The sequence below is a fragment of the Rosa chinensis genome, chromosome 2 (genome assembly GCF_002994745.2).
Source record: "Rosa chinensis cultivar Old Blush chromosome 2, RchiOBHm-V2, whole genome shotgun sequence".
NCBI classification, from domain to species: Eukaryota; Viridiplantae; Streptophyta; class Magnoliopsida; order Rosales; family Rosaceae; genus Rosa; species Rosa chinensis.
The window spans coordinates 73676987-73704383 of record NC_037089.1 but is presented as its reverse complement, the minus strand read 5'-3'; the positions used below and the strand labels follow the sequence as shown (position 1 = coordinate 73704383).

The 27397-nt window shown below is 37.4% G+C and overlaps 1 protein-coding gene and 1 pseudogene across 1 annotated transcript; one reads left to right on the top strand and one right to left on the bottom strand.

The window, feature by feature from the left end:
* The window catches only part of LOC112184971, a 37826-nt pseudogene extending 28057 nt beyond the window's left edge, over positions 1-9769 (bottom strand).
* A 13428-nt stretch (positions 9770-23197) lies between these two features.
* LOC112189806 (growth hormone-regulated TBC protein 1-A) lies at positions 23198-27005 on the top strand. Its single transcript, XM_024329164.2, has 8 exons — positions 23198-23383; positions 23579-24237; positions 24564-24680; positions 25497-25675; positions 25790-25883; positions 26002-26079; positions 26205-26306; positions 26589-27005. The coding sequence occupies exons 2-8, from the start codon at positions 23755-23757 to the stop codon at positions 26757-26759; spliced, it is 1224 nt and encodes a 407-aa protein (XP_024184932.1). The 5' UTR covers positions 23198-23383; positions 23579-23754; the 3' UTR covers positions 26760-27005.
* The last annotated feature ends 392 nt before the right edge of the window (positions 27006-27397 follow it).

The following is a 27397-nucleotide window of genomic DNA, read 5'->3' as shown; positions in this document are numbered from 1 at the left end:
CTGTATACACACACACACATACAGGGCCCTTCTAGTAAAGGATTCCTTTTTTTGGTATTTTATTGGGATAGAATATTAGACCAACTTTTCGATCATATTTTAACATCTTAACCGTTCAGCAGTGTTCTAAAACTCGGCCGCCCAGGAAGCCTAGGCTCTGGGCGCCGGCTCTCCGACTCGCCTAATACCAAATCGGAGCTGTTGGGCAGACTGGGATTAGGCGGCCGCCTAGGCAGCATAGGCGGGCGACTAGGAGCCTGGGCGGGGGTGGTTGGGAGCTAGGCGGTCTTTCTAGGAGGATTTGTAGGTAATTTCATGGAGCTTAACAGCTTGGAGAGAGAGAGAAAGTGAAGGAGTCGGCTTTGATAGTACAAAAACCACGAGGTTAAAATTGATCGTCGTCGTAGCCTTCGTTCTTGTTTCTGGTTATTTTGTGTGGTAATTGATTGAACAATAAAGAAATTGAAGAAAAAAAGATGAAGAGAGATGAGAGAGAATATGGAGGTGGTGGCTACTGGTTTACTGGTTTTGTGAATGAGAGGACGAGGAAGAGAGAGGAGTGAAAAATTGAAAACAAAGGGGTTAGTTTATTGTTTGAGAGAGAGAGAGAGAGAGAGAGAGAGAGAGAGAGAGAGAGAGAGAGAGAGAGAGAGAGAGAGAGAGAGAGAGAGAGAGTTTAATAGAATAAAAAAAAAACTTTGTGGCTGTTGTTAGTTAGGAGAGAGAGAGAGAAGAGATAGGATGTTAAGACCAACAAGAAGCATAATTGCATGCTGGCGTGCTGCTTCTGTTTTTTTTTTTTGGATAATTGAATACTTTTTTTTTTTTAAGTGTCTCAAACATATGAATGGATAATTGAATACTAGTTCAACACTATCTCTATTTAATTAAAAAAATACTTAATTATATATATATATATATATATTTAGTTAAATGTTATAAAAAATAAAATTAAAATAAAAAAATACAAAACCGCCTAGGCGCCGTCTAGGCACCCGCCTAAGCGTCTGGGCGTTAGTCTCCTATCCACAGCCCGACTAGCGCCTAGCGTTTTTTTAACCTTGCTGTTCAGTTTTTAGGTCCTAATGTGTAAATTACTTCCGCAAATTTTCAGCCAAATTGATTATCGTTAAGACATTCAAAAGGACAACTTAAGATTATAAGTATAAACGGTTCAAGTTTGACAGATTTGGTTCGTTCATTGATTTATTCTAATTTGATATCTTAACGATCACCGATTTGGCTGAAAATTTGCAGAAATGAATTACACATTAGGACATAAAAACTAAACGGTTGAGATGCCGAAATGTGATTGAAAAGTTGGTCTAATGTCCTATCCCTATAAAAGACCAAAAAAGGGATCCCTTAGTGCAAGGGCCCTGCACACACACACACACACACAGAGCGGAGCTCCGCTTTGAAATTAACGTGTGAAGTTTGAGTTTTCGGTTAATTTTCGGTCGCATATCCATATCTCGACCGTTCAGTTTTTAGGTACTACAATATAGATCATCTCTGCAAATTTTCAGCCAAATTGATGATTGTTAAGGTATCAAACTCAATTAAACTAATGAACGAACCGAATCTGTCGAACCAAAACCATTCATGTTCATTATTGTAAATTGCAGTTTTGAATACCCGAAAAAACCTGCAAGCCCGCTTTATACGGATAGACTTGAATTCTTCGATTTACAATAAAACCTAGCCCAGCCTGGCCCGTTGACGAAGCCTAGAGTTGCTCTAAGGAAGAATTATGGAGATTTTAGATATTGCTATAAAATAGAGAATCAAAGTTGGAGAAAAAAAAGATACTAAGGCTGTGTTCGGTATTGTTTTCTAAAACTGTTTTTTGTTTTGCAGTATGAAAAAAGCATGAAAACACGTTCGGCGGGCGTATTCCAAAAACTCATAATAGGATATGCCGAATACAACTCTTAATTCATGTGTAAGTTTGGAAAACATCTATACGAGGTTTTCATCAATTTTGAAGAATTTAGGATATAACATTGAAAACACAAAGAAATATTTGGCGGCTCTCATCGCAACACAACACAACCACTTGCAGTATTCATTGATGTGCCACCAATTTCAACTTTGGCGATCAATTGAGACAACCATGAAATTAGTTTTTTCGTTAAAAATTGGAGAAATTTGTTCATACCTAGATGTTAGATTGTAGCTTTGAAAGGATTCCCCCAAAAATCTTCATACCCGGATGATTTGGTTGCCGCTTTTATTCAATTTACAATTTTTGTTGGTGTTTCTCTTTTGTCGATGAATATTGGGACTGGGGAGAATTCAATTTCCCCACCGTTCATGATGCTTCAGCTGAGAGAATCGAGTCTTCAAGAAGTTAGAAGTTGAAAATGATGAGAAAAACAAATGCAAACAGATGGTGGAAATTTGATGTAAACTATATATATAAATGATTTGTCAGATAGCTGCAGTAAACAATACTTTATGATAATTAACCAATTTAATAGAAGATTGTAAGGTGATAGAGATAAACTTCACCAAAAATCTGTTGATGGTGTTCGATATGAATAATCTTACAAATAGACATTATTTTTAGGGTATTTTTCACTACTACAATTATGGCTAATAGCCACATACAACATGTGTGACAAAAATGGGCCAAAGGCCACATATGTGTGTGTCTATAACCCATTGCCACATTGCAGCCATTTTTATTTGCGTCAGTGCCCTGTAGGCCAGTTGCTTTCTCTTGTGTAGTCACGTTTATATAAGTACGTGGGTTAGAATGAGTTTATAATAATGGTGGGCCATGCCTTACATACCCGTGCGTCAAACAATTAATATTTAATTGCTTTTTTTATTTAACTACACCATCAGTTAAACTGGTGGGCCCCTGCATTTAATTGCCATAAATTAAATGTAACGAAAATTTTCCTGCCAGCTACCCCATTACATTTATTCCATTCAATTCAATGTAAAGAAATTTTTAATGCTATTGGACTGAAGGATTAAAACATTACATCATTCAATACTTCATATTACATTAAAGCAATCCCAGATAATATGATACTTAAGTAATTAGGAGACAGAACCTAAATAATGAAACTTGCCTATGAAGCTAAACTGTTGTTGCCAGAGTTTGTTTCTTCATTTCCTCCCTAGGTTTATCTTCCTGTTCTTGGCTCTCCTTCAAATCGTTTCATTATCAGCCTCATGTTGTCTCATTGCTTGTACCTCCAAATGAACACCTCTTTCCTCCACTAGTATTCCAGGATCTAGGTCAGGTATAACTCCACTACAGCCCCCATTGCCAATTAATAAGAGAATATTTGGGAAGCATGATTGGATTGAGTAATGTACCTAGCCAACAGAGTAAATGAAGATTTCAAATGGCGTCCAAATAGCTGATGCAGATAAATGTGAGGCACAAAATACAAAGTGATACATGCACACAAATCCAATCAGACAATTCAAATAAACAGATGAGTATAACTATAGAACTACAACTCAATTCCAACCTTCCCAGATCACATTCAAATCCAATCACACAATTCAAATAAACAGATGAGTATAACTATATAACTACAACAAAATTCCAGCCTTCCCAACTCAATTCCCAGGTCTAACTCCCACTTTGAATGAGATTAAAGTGATGCCCAACAGAAAAACATGACATAGCAAATAAATGAACAAGAGATTAGTCACGGAATTCATTCAAAGGCATTTTGTCTTAACAATAAAAAAAACATTATATATATATATATATATATATATATATAAAAGACAGAAGCATACCTCATAACCATGTGTTCAGACCTTGACCATTTCTTCAAGGCTCGCTGGCTTCCCAAGATCATCATCCAACTTCTTCCTCACATTCTCAAACTCATTCTGCAGAGCCCCAAGTTTCTTCTCATTTCCAGCAATACTTGATGCACCATAAGCATTGCGCTAAGAGAAAAAAACATGAGATCATTCACGCATGTCTTTTGTATTTCAACAAATTCATCGAGGGATTTATCGTCATGTCCCATTGCAACACGAAGATACTGAACCTCCTCCTTTAGCATCGAATCAGCCTGCTCAAATGGTCATCATGGAAAATTTAGAGATATGCCAGGGACCATCTGTCATGTTATTGCTTTGAACGTAAAGTTTCACTTGTGGAAGTGTAAAGTTTAGCTGATAGCCTAATATAATCATGTTATAGAGCGGTGGATATCAGCTCCATATCCACACTTAATAAATTTCGTGGGAATACGTGTGTGGCTGTTGCCCACATCTGTTGTGGTGTTTAGTATTAGATATACTACCAAACGCATATTCAAATCCTAAAAACGAATAATTTAATTATTCATTTTCATTTTATAAAACAATTTTTGAAAAATGATTTTGAAAAACTTTACCGAACGAGCACTAAAGTTTTAACTTTTGCTTTTCTATAATACAAAAATTATAGAGAAACTGTTAGAGTTGCTCTAAATACATAGATTCTAATCATAAATAATTCTACATGGCACAAGATAAGTGGGGAAGGTAGAAAGGGGAAGGTTGCCTCATGAAAACAACTTGCATTTATTGATCACTTACATATCCAGAGTTAGAGAGATTCCAAGGAAATTTAGCTAGATCCGGATCCGGATCCTCTCCTTGAGGGTTTGTCCTTGGCAGTCCTTGACTTTAATTATGAACTATAGATTGCAAATCCAAAGGCTCCTACAGCAAAATAATTTTAAAACCTCATTTAATAGGAAATGCTTTGCAATTTATTTCATCTTTTACAATCTTTTCATTCGTCATTAAACCGTCCATCGTCTTCACCATTTCCCCTTCATCAATTTATTTCATCTTTCACAATCTTTTCTTGTTTCTCTTCCCTGATTCTGTTTACACCCGGTTTATCAACCTCCATTTCGTCAAGTCATAGCCATTGGAGGGAGGCTCCTGATAATTATTAATAATCTTCTAATTATCAACATCTTTATCTGAAGATGTTAGAGGAAGTATGTTATAAGTGTCTTTCATATTTTGTAGCCCCACGCAACAATCTAGGAGTTTGGATTAGCATTGGCTAGGGTGGTATATACATATCCAAACAAAGAGAGAGATATGAAAGATAAAGGACATTGGCTTCATGGGTTAGTTAGGACTCTTTAGCAAAGACGTGGTGCAGTACTAATTAACTAATTGATCAATGTTGATTAATCATGTATGCATGATAATTGACATGCCACTTGTCACATGAGAACCACACTCCTATTTGTTGAAGTATTCTAATGCATCAATTAAACCGGGACGTTAATTGGATTGAAGTAAAGGCAGCTGCATGGAAGAAGGACTCAACCACTTCAGCCTCTATATAAAGAAGCAGTCGACAAATCAAGAAATACACATGCATCTCCAGTCAAAACTCCATCATGGGTTTCCTTTTATTTTTCTTAGCTCCAGATTAGTTTCATTTCTTTAGTTGTTGACTCTACTAGTTCAAGTCATTTCCCTTCGTTTTTCTTGTAACCTGGTATGATTTCAATTGTTTCCATTGTTACTTTTTGATAATAGTTTATAGTTTTATTCTTGAAGCCATTTATTATTTTCTTTTTTCGCTCTTTACTTTATTGCTATTTACTTTCCTGCGATTTACTTTATTGCTCTTTATTTTTCTGCACTTAATTTAGAGTTTACTTCCTTGCTCTTTTACTATCGTGTTTGTTTCTTGCACTAGGAGTAGTTTTACGTAATTGTTCGGTTACCAATCACTATTTGCGACTCGTCCATTGAATAACCCAAAAGTCCTTGATCCAAAGGCATCGAACCCTCAACCGAGATTGTTCCTTCATCGGCTTTCAGTCGCTCGACGAAGTCAGAACACGTGCACTTCATCTACTACATCTACAATTGCACTTGGCCTTCTGGCCGTGTGCTGGCACGCCCCGCAATTCCTTCATCAAGAAGGACGTTTGTTCCTTGATCTCTCGGCTATCTAGGCTGAGGTGATTTTCAGAAGCAACAGATTCCTATTGCAACTCCAGATTTGGATCGGGTATTTGATATGGGTCACTGTGATGCCTCTCGATCGGTCTATGCTCTCTCAATCAATAGCTTATAGCTAAGGTGATGAATGGTTGTTGGCTTTCTTATTTTCTTGAATTCAAAGACTTCCATTTTCCAATTACATAATTATTAGGTTTTCAATTTGTACAAGATCACAAATAATACAATAGTTGGGTTCTGGAGTGTTGTGGGCTGATTTCTCAATTTCATATAATTTCTTTGTTGTATTGATTACAATTCTATAAAAAAATAAAACATAAAAATTATAGTGTTCTTGTTGTGAGTTGTGTCATAGCGAAAACAAACCCAGAACATTAAGTCTGCAATAGTGTTTATGAACATCTAAAAATCAAGCACGAACAAAACTATGAATTAGGAAACCCAAAAAAAAAAAAAAACCATTGAATTGTTGTTGGAGAGGAAAAAGAAATGGAAAGATTGTTAAGAGAGAAGACAAAGGACAGTGAGAAACTGAAGAAAGGGAGATCAATTTGACGCTTCACTGTTTCATTTTGCCTTTGCTAGTAAACGGTGTTAGAGAGAAGCCATCTTCTTTAATGAGGTTTTAAAGTTATTTTGCTGAAGTGTCACTGTATGAGCCTTTGGATTTGCAATTTATGGTTCATAATTAAAGTTAAGAACAACCAAGGACAAACCTCAACCAAGGAGAGAATCCGGATCCAATATTTAAGCTAGCTAAAGCATTACAATTTGCATAAAAAAAAATGTAAAACGCATTTAAGCGTACTGAATGAGGGTAAACCTCTGATTTATGGATTACATTTTGTGAATTTTTTTTTTTAAGAGGATAAATGTACTAATTTTCTTTGTAAAGTAAATGTACTACATGTATTTGATATATATAATACGTGCTTCAACAAAGAGGACAGTACTACATATGTCCAACCTGAACTGTTCGTGTTCATATATAATTATAAATTGCTGTTTTTGATACCTTAACGATCATCAATTTAGCTGAAAATTTACAGAAGTGATCTATACATTAGGACCTACAATCTAAACGGTTAAGATGTGAATATGTGATAGAAAAGTGATCAAAATACGGACCTCCTTAGCAGAGCAAGCTTGTATATATATTGTGTGTGTGTGTGTGTATTAAATATTCTTAGAGCTTCAACGGTTTAATTAACCTATACTTTTCCCGGCATGTCTATCCTCTATCACATATGACCATAAATTATAGAACAATTCTTAGATTCACCCCTAGGGGTGAATGAGCATATTCACCTATGTTGTCGATTAACATATTTTTACTTAATAAAATTATAATACAACGGTTTATATCTTAAATTATCCTGTAAAGACCATCTCTGTAAAAAATTAATCGAATCGGAAATCGTTTAAGTATCTAATTGAATCAAATAACTAAAAGGTCTTCAATTTGATTGATTTTTTACAGAACTAATCTTTATATTACGTTATACAACATGAGTGGTTGGATTAGAAAATTATAAAGTTATTATGCGTTAATCTCAAGAGAGAGTGAATTTGCTTATTCACCCTAAGGGTGAACCTAAAAATTGTTCTAAATTATATTGATCAAATTGTTTCTTCAGGTTGTTCACCTTAATGAACAATATTTATCCAATACATATAATGTTCTAAAACAATGAAGAAATGTTCACTAAGGTGGAAGCTCTACGTACGAGCATTGGAAAATTATGGAAGGATCGGGGGAAGCTAATAGTCAAACACGATATATATAGGACAAGATCATGACCTCAGTTTCAATTACTATTCTCAAAACCAGTTCACGCTAAGCATGAAATCCCGGGAGGTTCATCGTAACGGTTCCTACTCCTCGCTTATAGTTTTAACTCGGAGGCCAGATGCCACCATTTTTCCATCTCTGCTGAGCTCAACCTGTACACACGTCTCGGTTTACTTTGTTTCCGTTCAAGGGGAGGTGGTGGTCTTTGCATGCACAGGTGTTATGTGCCAAAATGCTCAGGAGCCAAGTAAGTCCTTAGGAGTCTAGATCCGTGTCCCAAGTGCATAAGTAACCACCCACTTTACTTAATTGCTTTTGTACTTTACTACTCCCTTCTTGCTATAAATAACGTCAAGCAAAGCCTCTGTATCCCCGACAGAACACGAAGTAGTTCGACCTCAAATAGGTTCAGTATGTTGCCCAGGAAAATGAGTTTCAAGCTCCATGTTTTCCTATGTCTCCTGCTTGCGCTTGGTCTCGTCTTTTCGGCAGTGGCAGCTGGTCGGATAGTTCCCAAAGATGAAAAGCGAGGTTATTTCAACGCATATATTGATCAAATTTCCTTTTGGTTTAGTTATGTATAAACTGCATGCATGCATGTATAGATATACTGACCAAGATAATTTTATGTGTACGTTTGCAGTAGACGATTGCAGTCTCAACGGTGCTCTTGGTCGACGCGGTAGCTGTCATAGCTACGCGGGTGAGCGTCGCGTGACTGTGACTGATGAAGTAGTCATGCCACAAACACGTGAGTCATAGAAAATCAACATGCTTGTTTTCTTCTTCAATTAGTTAATCAACATCATCTTAAACAACCTCATTTTGTGCAGAAGACGAAACAAAAGAATCAAAAGCAGTAAGCCGTGGTGGTGATGATAATGGTGATGGTAATAATGCACGTGATCACCATGGTGGTGGTCATCACGGAGGTGGAAAAGGAGGCCATGGTGTTGATAGCATTACTAGTGGATATGGAGGTGGTGGATATGGTGGAGGACATGGAGGTGGCGGTGGACAAGGTGGCGGACATGGTGGCGGCGGTGGACAAGGTGGCGGGCATGGAGGTGGCGGTGGACAAGGTGGCGGGCATGGAGGCAGCGGTGGACAAGGTGGCGGACATGGAGGAGGCGGTGGACAAGGTGGAGGACATGGAGGTGGCGGTGGACAAGGTGGCGGACATGGAGGTGGTAAAGGAGGCGGCAGTGGCGGACAAGGAGGTGGATATGGAGGTGGTGGGGGTGGACAAGGAGCCGGTGGACAAGGTGGCGGACATGGAGGTGGTAAAGGAGGCGGCAGTAGCGGACAAGGAGGTGGATACGGAGGTGGTGGCGGCGGACAAGGTGGGGGTGGACAAGGAGGCGGCGGACAAGGTGGTGGATACGGAGGAGGCGGCGGCAGACAAGGTGGGGGTGGACAAGGAGGCGGCGGACAAGCTGGAGGCGGACAAGGTGGGGGTGGACAAGGTGGTGGCGGACAAGGAGGTGGTAAAGGTGGTGGTGGCGGACAAGGTGGTGGTGGATACGGAGGGGGTGGACAAGGTGGCGGCGGACAAAGTGGTGGTGGGAAAGGTGGGGGTGGACAAGGAGGCGGCGGACAAGGTAGTGGAGGACAAGGAGGTGGTGGTGGATACGGAGGTGGCGGGGGTGCACAAGGTGGTGGACAAGGAGGTGGTAAAGGTGGTGGTGGAGGACATGGAGGTGGCGGCGGACAAGGTGGAGGACATGGGGGCGGCGGCGGTCAAGGTGGAGGACATGGAGGAGGCGGCGGACAAGGTGGAGGACATGGAGGCGGTGGGGGACAAGGTGGCGGACATGGCGGCGGTGGTGGACAAGGTGGAGGACATGGCGGCGGCGGTGGTCAAGGTGGTGGACATGGAGGCGGCGGTGGACAAGGTGGAGGACATGGAGGCGGTGGTGGACAAGGTGGCGGACACGGAGGTGGTAAAGGAGGCGGTGGTGGTGGATACGGAAGCGGCAGTGGTGGACAAGGAGGTGGTAAAGGCGGAGGCGGGGGTAGCGGTTACTAAACCTAGCAGCAGACTTCCTGCCACCTTTACAAAAATAGACAATGTACGTAAATAATAACTGCTGTATGATCAAGTGTACGGAAAGTGGAGCTGCATCTACCTAGCAATATAATCCTGGGCAAAAATATATAAATGCATATCCTATAATATATATATATATATATGCACTTTTATTTTTACTAACTTTATTAAGTAAGTAAACATGTATAAATATATATAACAAATAATTATCGAAAAAAAAATAAATTATACATATGGATGTAAATGGGGGGCTTCCTGATAACCCGTGAATGATTTCTCTGCACTCTGTTCCAAATCAGTGAATAACCCCCTTAAATCAAAGTAGGATATCCTTGAAAGTAACAATAGTGGTCCTCTTACTAAAATAGTAAAATAAGCGTAGAAAGAAATGATATCGAGCAATTCTTTTTCAAATGAGAAAACAAAAAGAGATAGATAATTTAGGAAATATTACAAGATTGTAAGTAATTAAGCCCTAACTAGAAAGGAATTGCATTACAGCTTAGCTAGACTTGCAACATATATAGAAATGATTGAACTAGTTTGATTTGACATGCACTTTCGAATTATTACATGTCTATGTCCTGCATTTCTTTGGCTTGCTAGTTTGCATATTTCCTCCAGACCTACTCTGTCTACATCATCGTTCCTGATATATGTATTCGATCCGACGTCGACCTTTGTTTACCAAATCTAAAAGACGACGACCCTCTTCATCCTCGAGTCCTACTTTCACCTTGGATTTCGTAGAGGATGAGATTCAGTCCACTTAATCTTGTGTCTGTAGGCTTTATTCTTTTCTGCAATTAATTCACCCTACAACTAACTAAAAGAGCCAGATTAGTTCAAAGACCTAGCCAGGAAAAGAGTTGGTGTTCACTAACAATTGTGGATAGTTGGATACTACTCCTCCGCTGCAACAGACACCATTTCACGCATTGACTAATACATATCTAGGGATATATATATATATATACGCGCACACAAAGACCAAGAAAACACCAGCAGGAAGCAGGGTTTATGACAATTTTTTTTTCTTTTGACTTTGTCGATCTCTTTCACCAAGCATAAACCCTAAAAGTCTAAAAAGTAAAACCCAAACTTGTTTGTCGGTGCACATGTAAAACAGTAAAAGCGATCGAGTATTAACTAATCAATTAGGGAAGTGATGTATATCATGTCAAAGTTCTGGCCTAGCTAGGGCAGAAATGTAGAACTTTTACGGTTCATTTTTTTCAACGGTACAGTTACAGATACAGTACTGTGCCATACATGCATCTGAATATCTGATCGATCAGCCCAATGCAAATATATAATTTTTTTTTGTTTTTCGGACATGAATGCAGATATATACTTTGCTTCCTGCCCCATGTTCTGGTTTTTGAAACTTTTGAATAATTTCCAATTACCTCTCCCCCTCTCCAAAGGGGCAGGTTGCCAATTGACCCTGCAGTCATTGACATATTGGCTCATTGCCATTTAACCATTTTTTTTAGGGTTTGGTAGGAGATAAATTAAGGTCTGTCCCAGAACTACCACCGGCGCATTATAGCCAACTTAAATATTGTATAACTCAAGCAGTATTTTTTTTTTGAAAGAATGACGATAAATTATATTAAATGAAACTGAGAAGTACATGGAGCGATGCATAAAACATCGAAAGAAAGCAATAAAACATAACAAGATGCACACACGCATCTATGATAAAAGAAAAACAAATACGCATAACTAGATGCATAATCGCATCGAGAATGAAAGGGAACCAGGTAACCATGTGACTTGATGCCATAAGGCATCGCTGCACTGCGTATGTCACTGAAGCAGTGTAAATAGAAGAGTAACTGTAACTGTAACCGGTGATATGACCACCTAAGAGAGGTGATACACGCACCAAGAGATCGAAAGCAACCGAGGGTGTCAAAAACTCGAATGTTGGCAGACGAACTCCCAAGAACCAGAACCAATACCAGAACAATATGAGCATCTATTTTGGATCCAAAATCCGAATTAGGGTACCACCCGGATCCCAAATGCGGATCCAAATCCGGCCCGAGGTCAGAATTGAAACTGATGCAGCGAGGAGAGTCCAAGCCCAAGTAGCGATGTTCTGCACACCCAAGCAACTGGGCACCCAAGAGGAGTCAGCCCGTTTGGAAATACTCAGGCCACCCAGGCAATTGGGCACCCAAACATCATCGATCTGAGCAGCAGCACCGCCGTCCACAACCAGAATTGTTATAACGTGTGGTATTGAGCATTTTTTTTTATTTTTTTTTTTGAATAAGGGATTAGGTGGTATATATTAAGCATAATGATACAGCTAGCTAGTTAAATATTGCAACCCAATTTTTATGTTTCAAGAATTCAAGATTAACTAAAAGCAAAAATGATTGATTTTTCTTTCAAATAACTTTTACCGGGTACGTGTGTTCGAGCTCCATGTGGTGATGGGGTGGGGTGGGGTTAAAAAAAATATATAGTAATATTAAAAAAAAAACTTTCACCCAACTTATTCTCTTATATATATAGACACACGCGCGCGCGTACTTGTTAGATTAATTTGAATTAATAACCGTCCTATTGTTTAGTTATTTCTTTTTTGTTGATAAGTGAAAAGAGCTGATAAAATAGATGACTGAGCCACTAGGCAAACTAACTAACTTTGGTCACAACGATGGCGGGCGGAGTTGGCTTCAATGCTAACATGTTGACAGCGGAGGAGTTCTGGATGATGGAACTGTTAGGCAAAGGGTCTTCGCCAACTATGGCCGTCGGCGATGGCGCTAGCGATAGCATCACACGTGGTCTAACGGCAGGTGTGGCAGTGGACTACAGCGGCGACGACAGCATGGTGGAGGAGGCTGGTATCTCATCTAGAGTTTGTCCTAGTTGGGTTATTTGGGCCTGGTATTGGGCTGCTAGGATTTTTTCAAGTTGGAACCCAATGGGTACCTGGATTGGCTTTTGGGCCCAAAAGGCAATTAGAAGCAAGATTAGGCCTAAGTGTGCTAAAGAGAAGCTGCATACAGATGGCAGAACTGTTGGGGATGTTGGTGCATCATCCTCAATTAGTAATGTTTAAATGTTTAATTCTTGGGTCGCAAGATCTAGTTACTCGGTTATCACATTTATTTATTTCGCTTATGAGTTTCTAGGTTTTGCTAGAATAAATGTTCTTAAAAGGTGGGTGTATCCGGGAGTGCGAGGTTCTGTTTTTTTGTTAGAATAGGTCATTTGTATGTCCTAAATGACGACTCTTTCTGTCGGCCCCTCTGGCGTGTGTCGTTTCTGGTACTGCTTGCTGAATTATAAATTTGATTGATCTCCTTCAATTAAAAAAACTAACTAACTATATGCAAGGTCCCATTTTTCCCACGTGGGATGTATATATTCTCAACATTCATCACATAACTCAATTCCCAATCATTTAAGTTAGCTTTGAAAATGTGAGAGGATGATGAACATTTCATGTAACATTGTCCTTGTACTTCTAACCTAAACGATACAATGTTTTTTTTTTCAAAAATCCAAATTGACCTAATAATGATGCAGCAACATGAGTATATGACAGTTTTACATGAGACTCTTTTAGTAGAAGATTTCTCATTTATTTGTAACTATTATATTGATGTAGGACGCGCGAGAATGGGCCTAGTTTAGCCGAAAAACTAGAAAAATAAAGAAGCGGCATGAAATTAAGAAGAGTGATTGGAAAATAGGTAACTCACACGTAATCATGTTACTAGCCGCTGGAATATTCAAGAAGATTTGGTTTTGGACTTTTCGGGTTTCTCGTGCTAAAAGTCAGGTTTTGATTTTGAATCAGATTTGACTAACTTTTGGCCAGAATGTCCGTTTAAGATGCATGATACATTTCCAGAATGAGAACGACGAGATCTTCAAGACTCACTTTAGTGAGCCCTATCAGATTTAGGCCCAAATGTATCGTCTTAATTATCTGATTTGTGATTTAATAATTTTTAGGCTAGTTTTGCATTCTTTTTATTTTAGGTTTTCTAGTTTATTTTAGATTTGTTTTGTTTTAACCCGTGGGCTTTAGGGTTTCATTGTTAGTCTCCCAAGGGTTTTCTTTTCTCATATATAAGCAACCTTAAACGGCTGCAGAACTATCTTTTATCATATTATCAATCAAATTGAGATTTATCTCTTTTATCTCTGATGGACTCCAGAACCTTTGTTTTAGGTTTATTGCTTGTAAACCTAGGTGATCTTTTCCGACTGAGTCATATATATATATATATATATATATATGTACATATATACATACATACATACGTGCGTGTATCCTACACACGTGTGAACGATTGTCGAAAGCAAACCTAACCTCATTCATTAATCATATGATGATCGATGTTGGTGCTGCAGATAACAACAATATACAAGTTAATTCTTACCAAAGTTTTGACTAAATATTGAGACCAGCCAAAACATGAAGACAACGAAAACGGTGGACAGATGTCACGATAAACAATTCCTCCAAACTTTTAACATCCAATAAATTATGCATACATTCATGCATAGCTACCTAGCTAGCTATTCTTCAGAGCATTTAATTATTGCTTGAAATCCGTTTGGATTTACATTGTTCCCTAAATCAAGCTAGTTTTGCTGATGAAAATTATACCAAATCAAAGAAAAGCTAAAACCTCAAACTGTTTTTGCAGCCGGAAGACAAAAGCAATAGCCCCAAAGTGTGAAACAAAAAGTCTTTGCAATAGCCCCAAAGTGTGAAACAAAAAGGCTCTGCAATACCTATTAAAACAACAACTCCTTCCCTCCTTTGAAAACAACATCAACGGGAAATGCTCGTCATCATCTTCTTGGGAACAAAACAGACCTCCTTCTCCTTCTTCTCTCTTTCTCTTATTTTCCCCATTCTTTATTTCCCATTAGCTGTATGTATATATAATTGAGTACTCCCAATAACACTCTTCCCACTTCGTTAAAATAAATTTAGTCCATGTTTCTGGCCGGGTTTTCTTTGAGCAACAGCTACTGACAAGCTAGGATCAGAAGTAGTAGTTATGAAGATGATCAAGAAGAAGAAGAAATTGAAATGGTCCCTGCAACTGAAGACTGATCATATCCCTCTCTCAAGAAGAGCTTCTTATCATGAGGAACATGCAGTGCTACTACTTTGAGTGATTTCGGTGGAGAATTCATCGAAGCAAAAGATTTAGCGGCGTACATGGGAAAGCCAGGCATTTGTTCTTCTTATTCTTCTTCCTGTTTTTTCTGTTTTATAATTATATTTGCATGTACTTTTATTTGTTGTTCAACTTGGTATATGGGAATATTGGGAAATATATGGATAGTGAGAAAGAGTTCAAAAAGGATATGTGATTATATCACGAGCACTCCAATGGTGATTGATAGAAATAAAAGATTTGGCTGGTTTCCCTGGTCTTAATTTCTCTTTTCCTCTCTTTGATTATGAAACTATTCTCTTTCCTTAGCATATTGTATTAATCTGATAATTATATAGTTCTTGATCACAACTAGGGATATAGACAGATTGCGCACTAATAAGCTTGCTTATTCCATTCCTCCAAATCTGATTAATTATTAAGATAAATGCAGACAAAATAGAAGAAGAAATTAGCAGAAGAAAAAACAAAGCCAACCTGGGTGGAATTTTCTCATGTTGTCTTTTTCTGATAATCATCCATTTTTCATATATATGGCATGTTGTTTTTAACTATTATTAGCTGGGTAAATTACACATATTAGTTGAGAGCCACCAACCATTTTAAAGAAGTAATTATTTTTCCCTATTTAATATATCTAACCCATATGCTCCTCAAAGCAAAATAATGGTTGGTAAAGTGGCAAAATCGGTAGACGAATTCAAAATCATCTATGGACATTTCTTCAGCAGCCTCCAGCATACATATCGTTCATCATTTTGAACCTTACCCACCAGCACAATTAGCGACATCTGATCATGATCAGCATAGTAATCAATCTGGTTTACATATATATACCTCGTCATTTCTGGTATTGATTGTCTTCTGGAATATATACATACATCTACCTCTTCATTTCTAGTATTGATTATATATATAATATTGGTTTAGGGGATCATATCGGATCTCGATCAGCAGCACATATGCCTAACATGCATGTGAAACAACACGTTTGGTTTTGAGATTGTCATGCCTTGGGGAGTGAAAAAAGCTATTTGACTTGAAAATTTTGAAGCAAGCTCTTTTTTTTTAGAAGTGAATTTTACATGAATGTATCAAACTTGTGTATATTCTAAATTTGATATCGCTAAGTTTTGACACCTGAAAATTTTGTGTGAAGTTGTTGAGATAAATCCTAACTATATATGCATTACAGCCCAAATGTTTCGAATGTATATTTCGCCTTTTACAATACATTAAATCAAAATTAATCTTTTGTTTGCTTACTTTACTACTATTGTTTGGTAAATCGTGATCTCTTTCAAAATAATACGCCTCACATTGCGCCCGAGGCTTAGTTTGACTTGATTAGCCTTAAATTTTCAGTTTCAAGTGCCTTCCATTGAACCCTGTTCTGATGATTGATAGTTATATATATGAAGAAAGGTTGGGATAGTTAATTTCTTTTTGTGTACGTAATTAAAGGTACCATGTCTTTCATATATGCAATATTTTAATTATGGTTTGTGGGTAAATGCAACGAGACTTTGGACCGTCAACGACAAGAATGCCTTGGAAGTTTATATACTGGATTAAGAATTAGGTTAAACCAACTTCATGTTTATATATGACATTAATAAACCATCCACTATTGACTATTCCACATCACGTATGTCGTGTAAGTGTCTATACAAGTTACAATATACTCGTGAATGAATATCGACTACCCTGTATCCACATGTGTCTGTTATTTAGCATTTGAAGTAAGATTTGAAGGCAAAACCTCGTATAATTAATTATAAGTTTGTAATTTACGTTGTACATACTAAGACTAAGTAGGACGTGTTCCTTATATCATCTTCTTCACCGCTTACTCCTCGACAATACACTACGAGTTTTTTCTTATGTGATGATCACTATATTTCACATGGATGATCGTTAATGGTTGATCATTAATTTGTAAAACTGCTTCTCATTGTTTCCTACTTTCCTTAGTCCATATTCTTTTCTAGTATCTATACATTCACACAGAAAAGTTAAAAAAACAAGACAAAAAGGCGGGCCTGGGCCATTATCAGAAACAAACGGGAAAATCTGAGCTCTTTAATTATTAACTTCAGTTTGGGTTGAAACAAGCAAACCATGACCCAACCGGCAAATACATGAGAAAAATGAGAAAGCCTTTTATCAATACTCAACATTATACGCCAGATTGGAAAACAAATTCTTGGTTTTTATAGAAGAAATAAACTATATAATTAATAAGTCTACAAGAGTGGGAATGACTGATGTAACGGTTGTAAGGTTACAACTCCCGCCGCATAGGAAGAAGAGGGCTACTCATATCCCTTATAATGCATAAGTGGGAATGACCCTGACAATGATCAGATGAAGCTTAATTTTGATGGATCTATTTGAAATGGTGTTGTCACTATTGGCTTTGTTTTGAGAAATGCATATGGTAATCCTATTATGAATGCTACAAAAAAGATTGGTGATGCTGGTGTGCTAGTGGCTGAAGCCATAGCTCTAAGAGATAGACTGAATGCAGCTGCTTTTTATAACCATTTCAAATGATGAGTTGAAGGACACTCAAAGTTGCTAATTTGAGAGCATTTTAGGCAAATCTTCTACTCCCTGGAGAATTAAGCATCTAGTTGAGGATATCAAGCTCATTGTCCAAAATTTTCGGTTTATTTGTTTCCGTCATGCTTTTCGCAAGGCCAACTTCATAGCTGATATGCTTACTAATTTAGGCCATGAGAAAATTGAAATTTGTGTGTGGTATAATTGTATAATTGTCTCTCCATTTCTATGTCTCTAGCGCTTTATTTGGATAATTTTTTAAATTTTGTTTGTTGTATCAAAAAAATAAAAATAAAAAGAGGGCTACCCATATCCTTACATTAACATTGTTACACACTATCAATAATAAACACGAGACATTGATGATCAATCTCCACGACAAATGTTCCTTAATCCTGAACTACATAATTAAAAATGGAACCAGCAGTTTTTATTTATTTATTATTCACTCGACCTGTGACATGTAGCAAAAACACAAAAAAATTGACATTAAACATCTTATATATCTCTTTCACAATCATGCATTCATGCCCTCTACTGCATAGCACATCTCTTCATCACTTGTAAGCTTCACTGCCTCAAGACTATCGGTCTCCACTTCCATCGTACCGTGACTATTCTCGACTTTTGGGCACCAAGAAAATCTGACGATCCTTATCTATGTGCATTTTTTCTTGCCGATTATTTTCAAAGTTGGAAGGCATCAGCTCTATAGAACTTGTCGTCGGAGTGATGTGTTTGAAGACCTCCATTTGATTTTGACAGATTCGATCAGCTAAGAACAAGTTCAATATCCGTTTGAATTGGGTTGGGGCAACTCCAAAAATATCCAATTAACTAATTATTGAATAGTACATGGCAGCTATAAATGTTCTTAACAAACACTATATGTGATCATGATGGGGTCGTGGGGTCACGTAGGTAGCCATTAAAAATAGATCATAAGTTCATAACGTTGATACTTTCTTGGGTTAGATCACTTAGATGTCCTCATCCCATGAATCGATTGATTTGCCTTCATGTTGAGTAATATCTTGGAGCTTCTCTCTTCCATCTTTCATACACTTGATCACGTTTAGATGGCCCTATCTAGTTAATAATTTACCATTTACCTTGGTCAAGACGATTGGTTCTTAATCATTTCTAGTGTTAGATATTTGCCTTGTCAAAGTTTACATGCCAATTAAGGTAACAAAATACCAAAGTAGCTTTTATCATGTTTTGAAATCTTTCATAACAATTAAAATTTTTGAACGAATAACAAAGTTTAGACCAATGGTCAAATTTTTGAAATGTCAAAATTATTGATCATGAAAAATTCATGTAAATTATTATTATAAATAAGAGGATGAATCCAGACTTTTTACAAGTTACATAGAACTAGAAATGGGGAGTGCTATTTACACACTTCCAGACAAGTGTCAACTTCTTATAACTTTCCACTATTTAATTACACAATAATAATTAATGCAACTTTGAATTTATTTTTTCCCATCTCTACCCCTATTTAGGAAAACATAGAGATTAGAGACCCCTTTCCTTCTACTTTCCTTCCCCGGCACAAGCCAATTAAAGCTTCAATTTTCCTGCCTGAGGCTTAATTACCTCAAAGTAAACTTTTGAGATCCCTGATTTAGAAAGAAAGAAAGAAAAAACAAGCTTCTGAGATGCAATTTCCAGCTATATTAGTTACTTTCGTGGGTTGCCTTTTACATTGAGGTAAGATTCTTAATCAATTTATGTGATTTTTGTGTTGATAGTTGGTACTGATATATACTCATAATGGTCCCTAATTAAATCGGTACTCTATTGTGAGATAGTTCTTACTCTTATATACCTGATTTCCTCTTTTAATTGACGTGATTGTAGGAAATCAGTTAATTGACCTGCTATCATTTATATTGTCCAATTAGCCTTGTTTCATTTCTCAGGTAGTGAAAATTGGTTGAATAGTAGTTTTTTTTTTTTTTTTTTTTTTTCTGATGTAATTTTGCAAAACGTTAATGGAAATAATGATCTTATTTTGCAGTTCTTATTTTTTGTTGATCTTAATGGTTGAAGAAAAAAAAAAGGATCTTATAGTACCTTACCAACCAAGTTTGCTAAATGTTAGTTCTTGATAAACTACCTAGCTGTCATAAAAATAAAAAAAATAAAAAATAAAAACTACCTAACTGCTATGACTAATAAATGCAACACTATTGTAGCCGAATAAGTCAATAATGGAGAGGCTAGTTTGTTTGATTATATTGTGTTTTATAATGCTCATAATAGGCTATTAAGTGGTACCTATTTTTTGTTATAAGCATATTCACAATCACATGGGTTATGATTAAATGGGGTTCTAGCTATTCAGCGTTCTATCTAGAAATATATAGTGGAGGGAAAGTAAAAAATGGAGGGAGAAATATGATTAGGGGTAGAGATGGAAAATAATAAATTCAAAGTAACATTAATTGTTATTGTGTAATTAAATAGTAGATAGTAATGAGAAACTAACACTTGTCTGAGTGTGGCTCACACACACTCAAGTGAGTGTGTATATAGCACTCCCCACTAGAAATACAACATTATTAAACATAAAAGTTAATCAAGATCAGGAAGGTCAATCGAGCCTGTTCGACTATCTCTAACTACGTCCATGTCCATGAATCATAACTATGGGGCCAATATAGGTAGAGCCGCCTGCATCGATCATTATGATTTCTCATATCTGGTCCAGTGATCATGGTGTTTTGTTACTAGCTAGTTACCACTAGCTACTACATTCTTGGCAATTGATCGATCGAGATCGATGGTGACTTTGCTTAGGGCATACAAGTTCTGTGGTGCATAAAGTTATGGTCCTGTCTTTGCATTAAAGGAAAGAATTCGTAGATGAAAGCACGAGTACGTACGTGTAATGATAGTGGTCACAATCGACGATCATGATTGGTTGAACACAGAGACCGCCCATGGCAGTGCTATACATTATATGAACTAGTGTATAACTGTATCTTAAGTAATCGTTGGTAAATATGAGGTCTACTGACTGGTTGTAAAAAGTTTCTTTCCAATACCATAAGCTATACGCTAGCTGCACCGTAAAACCTGGCAAAGGAAAGGAAGAAGTGATCGAGGGGTATTGGCTCAAGCGAAGTAGGTAGTTTTTGGAGTTTGCATCAAGATATAAAATCGACGAAGAATGTTGTTTTAAAAGAATTAGTCATTTTGTGAAGGAGAGTAGTGACGTCCTCACTATAGTAGGCGCCTTATAATACACTTCAAGCAAAAGAAAAGGTTTTTGGGAGACAGTTTATGGTGAATCCTACTGCTTGTCAAAGAATAAAAAAATCTCTAAATGGAAAAAAAAAAAATTCATGTTAGTTAAATGAACAAATTTTCATAAAATATGATTTGATTGAGATGTTTTTTTTTTTACTCTAATAACCAATATATACACACCAAATTAAAAAGGTAAAAAGAATTAGTAAAAAAAATATAAAGACCTCGGCTATTGACCTTCTCCGTGTTAAGAGTATAGGGTCAAAGTCACAGTCAATATAGATGGTCAATATCAAGTTAGTATAAATAGGGGCTTATCCTTTCCTGTGAGTTAGTTAGTCGTCTTTGTAAAAACTACCTTGAAGAAATATCAGTTTTCCCCTTCTCTCTCGTTGTTGTTGTTGTTCTTCTACTTCTTCTTCATTCTCAATAGCCTCCATAGCTTTTCTTCTAGATTTCTTCATCTTTTGACAACTTTACCATGAATTTTAGCACTCCGAAGGTTAAATTTCAGTTTGTATACTAAACTTTTCGGTGACCTCACTCTTTCTCTCTCTATCCCACTTTATCTCTATGTGACAAATGGGAAGAAGGCAAAATAGTCCATAAAATAAATAAAATAAAATAAAAAGAGCTTAATTGAGTATTAGGGAACAAAATCAATTATTTTATAAGTAACGGGGAAATCCAAAAGTTTGGTGAGATAAAAGAGACGAATTTATCTAAAATTATGGTATTCGGCCATTTTCCTAAAAAAATAAATAAAATAAAATCAAGAACTCAGTCTATTGACCTCTTCCCCGGGGTTAAATTTCGGTTTGTATATTGCACTTCCTTGAGAGTATTGACAGCAGCATATTCCTCCTCGTAACAGGGAAAAGAAGGGAAAAGTATAAAACGTCGCAAATCGCAGCCGTTTATCGGATACAACGAAATTAAACGGTCTCCAATTGAAATGCGCTGCCGTCGTCCAACGGGACCCACACCGAAAACCGGCCCAACATCTTTGTATGTATAACAATGGAGAGGCCGGCCCAAGTCCCCCTCCCAAAAAGTCCACGCATTGCCACATGTCCTCTTACAAAGACGCTAGAGATTAGGCTTCCATGAGGGGGGGGGACCAATCCGGTGGGACACGTTCTATTCCAAAGTCCGTGAACCCGCAAGGGCACACGTGTGAACGCCGTCGTACCACGACGAATCAAAGGGTTGAGTACCTCGGGTGACGTGGCACTGTTTCTCTGCGGACACGATCAAGATCTCCGGATATTAAAGACACCGGCACGTGATCTCAGCACCCCACACCCTTTTTGGCGCGCTCGGAGGGGGTGGGGCCCACTTAAGTACGACTCACGACTGCCAGCTCACTACCACTTCGGGCAATCAATCATTTGGCCGGGGGCCGTAAAACAGTTAAAATCCCCCCCCCCCCGCGTGCTGAAAATACCTCATTTGCGGTGGTTAATTACGGAAATACCATTCCTAAATGTCAAATCCAAAGCGCGTCCTGCCTTGTCAACGGTCCTCTCCTTAATTTTGAATCCAACTGCTTCGCTTCCGCTGTAATGAAACTAATTACTCTTACCGTTAAATAAGTCTATTATAGCTTTGGTTTTTTCATATACTACATTAGTGTAGCTCAATTTCAAAATAAATTATCGTCTGTTTAAGATACCTTAGTTAAAATCTTAATTAAAATAGTCTATTTTATTAATAATAAGATTTAAGCGTTAAACGATACTCTAATAATTTTAGATAATTACTTTGTGCCAATCCATGAGCTCTTTGGCATATTTATTTTTTTGTTAATATTATGATTATAGTGGGTGAGTGAGTGTTCCTTGCTTTGATATTAGTAAGAGTTTATCATCTATATATGGTTGGAGTATGAATTTATTTTACTAGACTGTAGCAAGAAAAACATTATTGTTACATAATCTTCTTAAATACATGTTACATAAATACATTAAGATCCATAGTAACATTAAGATTATAGTACGTTGTTATCATATTTGTAACATTGCTTGTATATTTTTAAAATCAGTAAATTAGAAAGAAAATAAATTTATGTCTATCGAATTGAGAGAACCGAATTTATCATATTTATAATTGTATTATTGAAATTGGAAGAATGAGAATTCAAATTCAATACCTCTTTTATTAATTATGAGCAAAGAATTATTGATCTCGGCATTCTTTTTATTTTTTAAAATAAAATTCTTAAAATTAAAATAAGAGAAAGGGAAAAACGAATTTTTAAAAATAGATTGAAAGACATTCTGTAAACCTTCTATTATATAATTTCATATATGTATTTTTTAAATATATTGAAGGACATTCTCAAAAGCCAAAATTTAAAACAACCCCAGAAAACTAATTTTGTTATACGAGCCTACCCTGCTTCACCATTTCCTCTTGTACACCAGCGAAGCTCAGACCATCCATTTCTTTTTTTTGTTTCTGTTTATGTGGAAAGCTTAAATTACCCCCCTCTAATTCCTCAATTCTTGGTAATCAGTGATTTAATTATTCCCAAAATAGAATAATCTTCTTCTCTTGAATCAATCCCCATTTCAGGTACCCAATTTCTTTCCTATTCTTCCCTCTAATTTTTACATTTGAAGCAGATTTTTTGTTTTTCCTCCTTTTCTTCTGGGTTTTTAAAAGAGAAAAAGGAAAGCTAGATTAAAAATAAATGAATAATATTAATGATGGCAGAAAAGGTCACAACTGGTAGTTTTTGGTGATATATGCTGTGCCTGACTTTTGCAGAAAGCGCAGAAGGTTTGCGGAAAAAGCCAAAGTCTCTGAGCCTCTGAGGCTTGCTTTCTAGACCAGTTCATGGTTGTTTCAACCTGGTGGGCTTTTCTAGTTTGACAAAAGGGGCCTATCTTCTTGTTCTTGTTCTTGTTGTTTGTGTTTCCTTTTCGGTTTCTTGATCTCCAGAAATGTATGGAGCCAGACACAAAAGAGAGCTGTCCTTTGAATCCCTAGCTCAAATCCCAATCTTGAGGCCGAGCATCCATGCCCGGAGGGCCAATCTCACCGTCAAGTTCCAGGACCTTTATGGGTTCACGGTGGAAGGGAATGTGGACGACGTCAATGTGTTGAACGAGGTGAGGGAGAAGGTGAGGCAGCAGGGGAGGGTTTGGTGGTCAATGGAGGCCAATAAAGGGGCCAATTGGTACTTGCACAAGTCCGTTTCAGAAGGCCAATCGCTTAAGGCTTCGCTAAAGTTTTCGGCTTTGGCCAATGCCATTACTCTCAAGAGGCTCATCAGGAAGGGGATTCCCCCGGTGCTCCGGCCCAAGGTCTGGTTTTCGCTTTCCGGGGCCGCCAAGAAGAAGTCCACCGTGCCGGACAGCTATTACAATGACTTGACCATTGCCGTGGAGGGCAAGGTCACACCTGCCACTAGGCAGATTGATCATGTGAGTCTCTCTTGGATTGCAATCATGGTTTGTCGTGAATGTTGGATCTTGACTGTTTTTTCGATCAAGTGCTTTTCGGGTTTGAAATTGTTCATGTGTGATCCATCTTGTTAGGTTTAGCTTCCTTTAGTGGGATTCATTTTCGATCATGTGCGTTTTCTTGTGTGGCTGATCTTGTGATCCATGGCTGTAGCATTTTGCTGTGTGATTATACAAATCCCATTGTGAAATGCTCCATTACTTTTTTCTGTAATGGTCAGCATTTCTCTGGAGATTGTATTGTTAATTTGTTATTGAATAGGTTCATTGACTGTGTGTATGTGCAGGACCTGCCCCGTACCTTCCCTGGTCACCCATGGTTGGACACCCCAGAAGGACATGCTGCTCTTCGTCGCGTTCTTGTTGTGTATTCGTTCCGTGATTCGGATGTGGGTTATTGTCAGGTCAGTCTCCTACACCTTCCAATGTATAATTGGAACCATTCTTTAAGTTTCTGATGTTGTTGAAAAGTAATTTTGTTGCTTCTGTCATTGCTCTTTGATGAAGCTGGCTCCAAAAATGGCAGTATGTTTAGCAATTCTACTGCTGTCAATCTGATTGTGCTTCAGGAAATGTACTGTTCAACCATTTTCATATGTATGAAATGTGTTGGACTAATGCTTTTTGTTCAGGTTCTGTCAGTCCGTTTGTTTCTTCCTTATGGCACCTCTAATCAGCACAAGTAAAATACATCTAACTGATCGATATCCTCCCTCCTCCTTTTGTGTTGTCTTTTTTTTTTTTCCTCTTCAGATCCTCATTTTGTGTTAATGAGAAATGTTTTGCTGCACCACTCCACTAAAGAAAATATCCTGCATTTGAAACTCCTTACTGCCAAATGGAGAGACTAATCAGGGAAATCCACTAAATAAAACATGTTGCAATAGTTTCCCAAATGGTTATTGATATCAGTGCCATATGTTGTTCCTCAACACTCGCACCCTGATCTCATTAGGTCCTATATTATGCACCCACTGAAGTATGAGTCTTACTAAAATGTTTTAGAAGGATCTTCTGGAACAGTTTGTATAACCACAATATGCTTGGGGGCCATTCTCCATTTGTCGTTTAGTGTCTTTAGAGAATATCTTATTCGATGTATTTTCCCAGATAGTTATAAAGCAACAAAATTGATTCTCCTTTCTTTACTTGCTTATGAATTGATTCCTTTTGGCTGTTGGTATTTACTTAACTTGAATGGTTCAACTTTCTTGGTGCAGGGCTTAAATTATGTTGCAGCACTGTTACTGCTTGTGATGAAAACAGAGGAAGATGCATTTTGGATGCTAGCTGTTCTCCTGGAAAATGTCTTGGTCAATGACTGTTATACAAATAATTTATCAGGATGCCATGTCGAACAAAGAGTTTTCAAGGATTTTCTTGCTAAAATGTGTCCAAGGTACCTTCCCTACTTTTTTTTTTTTGGTCTGTGTTGTTGTTCTGATTTTAGGGACTTAGCCTGAAATGACTTATTTCTTCTATATCTATTCTAAACATTTGAAGAACAATGCAGGGTAGCGGCACATTTGGAAGCATTGGAGTTTGATGTATCCCTTGTTGCCACAGAGTGGTTTCTTTGCCTCTTTTCTAAGAGCTTGCCTTCAGAGGTTAGGGATACTGTTGACTCTATCTCTCTTTGTTACTTTGAAACATAGCGAAATGATTTGTGGGTTTTTTCTGTTGCTAACACTTTCATGGGTCTTTTTTTTTTTTTCTTCCCAAAAGACTACTCTAAGGGTATGGGATGTCCTTTTCTACGAAGGGGCCAAAGTTATGTTTCATGTGGCTTTGGCAATCTTTAAGGTACAAGAAATGTGGCCTTTTTCTTTTGCTGGTATCAGTTGTGTAGATTTACTTGCTTGTTGGTTGTTAGTCATTAGACATTAATACATGAAAAGGTTGTCTGAAATCATGACTTGCAATTGCAGATGAAGGAACAGGAGTTGCTTCTAACCCATCATGTTGGCGATGTAATTAATATTCTGCAGAAAACCACTCATCATCTATTTGATCCTGATGAGCTATTGACGGTAACACATTTCTCTGTGCTTGCTCTTTTCAGTGATGCGCTAGAGTGAAACTTGGCATAACATGCGTACAATACTTTCAAATTAATCTTTTGGCATGGATCATTACCATTAGTAGAGTGAATACATCAATCTTTAATATATAGCTGATGTTAAAAAGGACTTATGAGAGGTTGCTGGAATGTAGAGAAGTTACTATGCATGGAGTGAACTACATTGGTTTCTTAATTTGTGAATCTGGGCACTGTTGGATTTCCTCCTAATACTCTGTCATAATGCTTCCAGGTAGCATTTGATCAGATAGGTTCGTTTACAACCAACACTATATCAAAGCAAAGGAAAAAACAAGAACCGGCAGTGATGAAGGAGCTTGATCAGAGAGTTCAACGGTTAAATTCCCTGAAATTGGAAGAGAATAACATACCGAGTCAAAATGCAGAATGTCACTCAACCTAGCGAAGAAAACTGAGTTTGTTGCCTCCTCCTGTTTGTTCCTGTAAAAAGGAGGAACAAACAAGAGAGTTGCCTGTTGTCTATTATTAGGAGATGTGTTGTTGTAGATGATCAGTGTACATTTCTGACTGTTACCATATATACTGCAAATTAGGGCATTGTTGCACTTGCTTGCATGCCCTGTAATTTTTGCTTTAATATTGTGTCTTCACTTTTCAAGTGAATTAAACTTTAGTTCTTTCATTTTCTTTTCTCCGGAATTAATATTCCCAAATCATAGCTTTGTGAGCCCTTGACCTTATAGAGACTAGTCATTACATACACATACCAAATGTATCCACATCTTCACTATGCTCCCTACACCAAGTCTAAAGTAGTACATTTTCTTTCTAAAGAATTGGATACAAACCGTTTAATAGCTGAAACAAAATGCAAAAAGGGATTATCAAAAAATGGCATAGAAAAATAGCCTCCTCTTACAAAAATGGAAAGAAAATAGCATTGTCGTAATGAACTCTTAATGTTTGGTAAGGTTCAAGCAATTTTTTATGTGTATAAACGCTATTTTTGTGCATGTTTTCGCCTTCTATTTTAAGCAACTTTCCAAAACAAAATACAATAAAAAGCGAAATATATATATA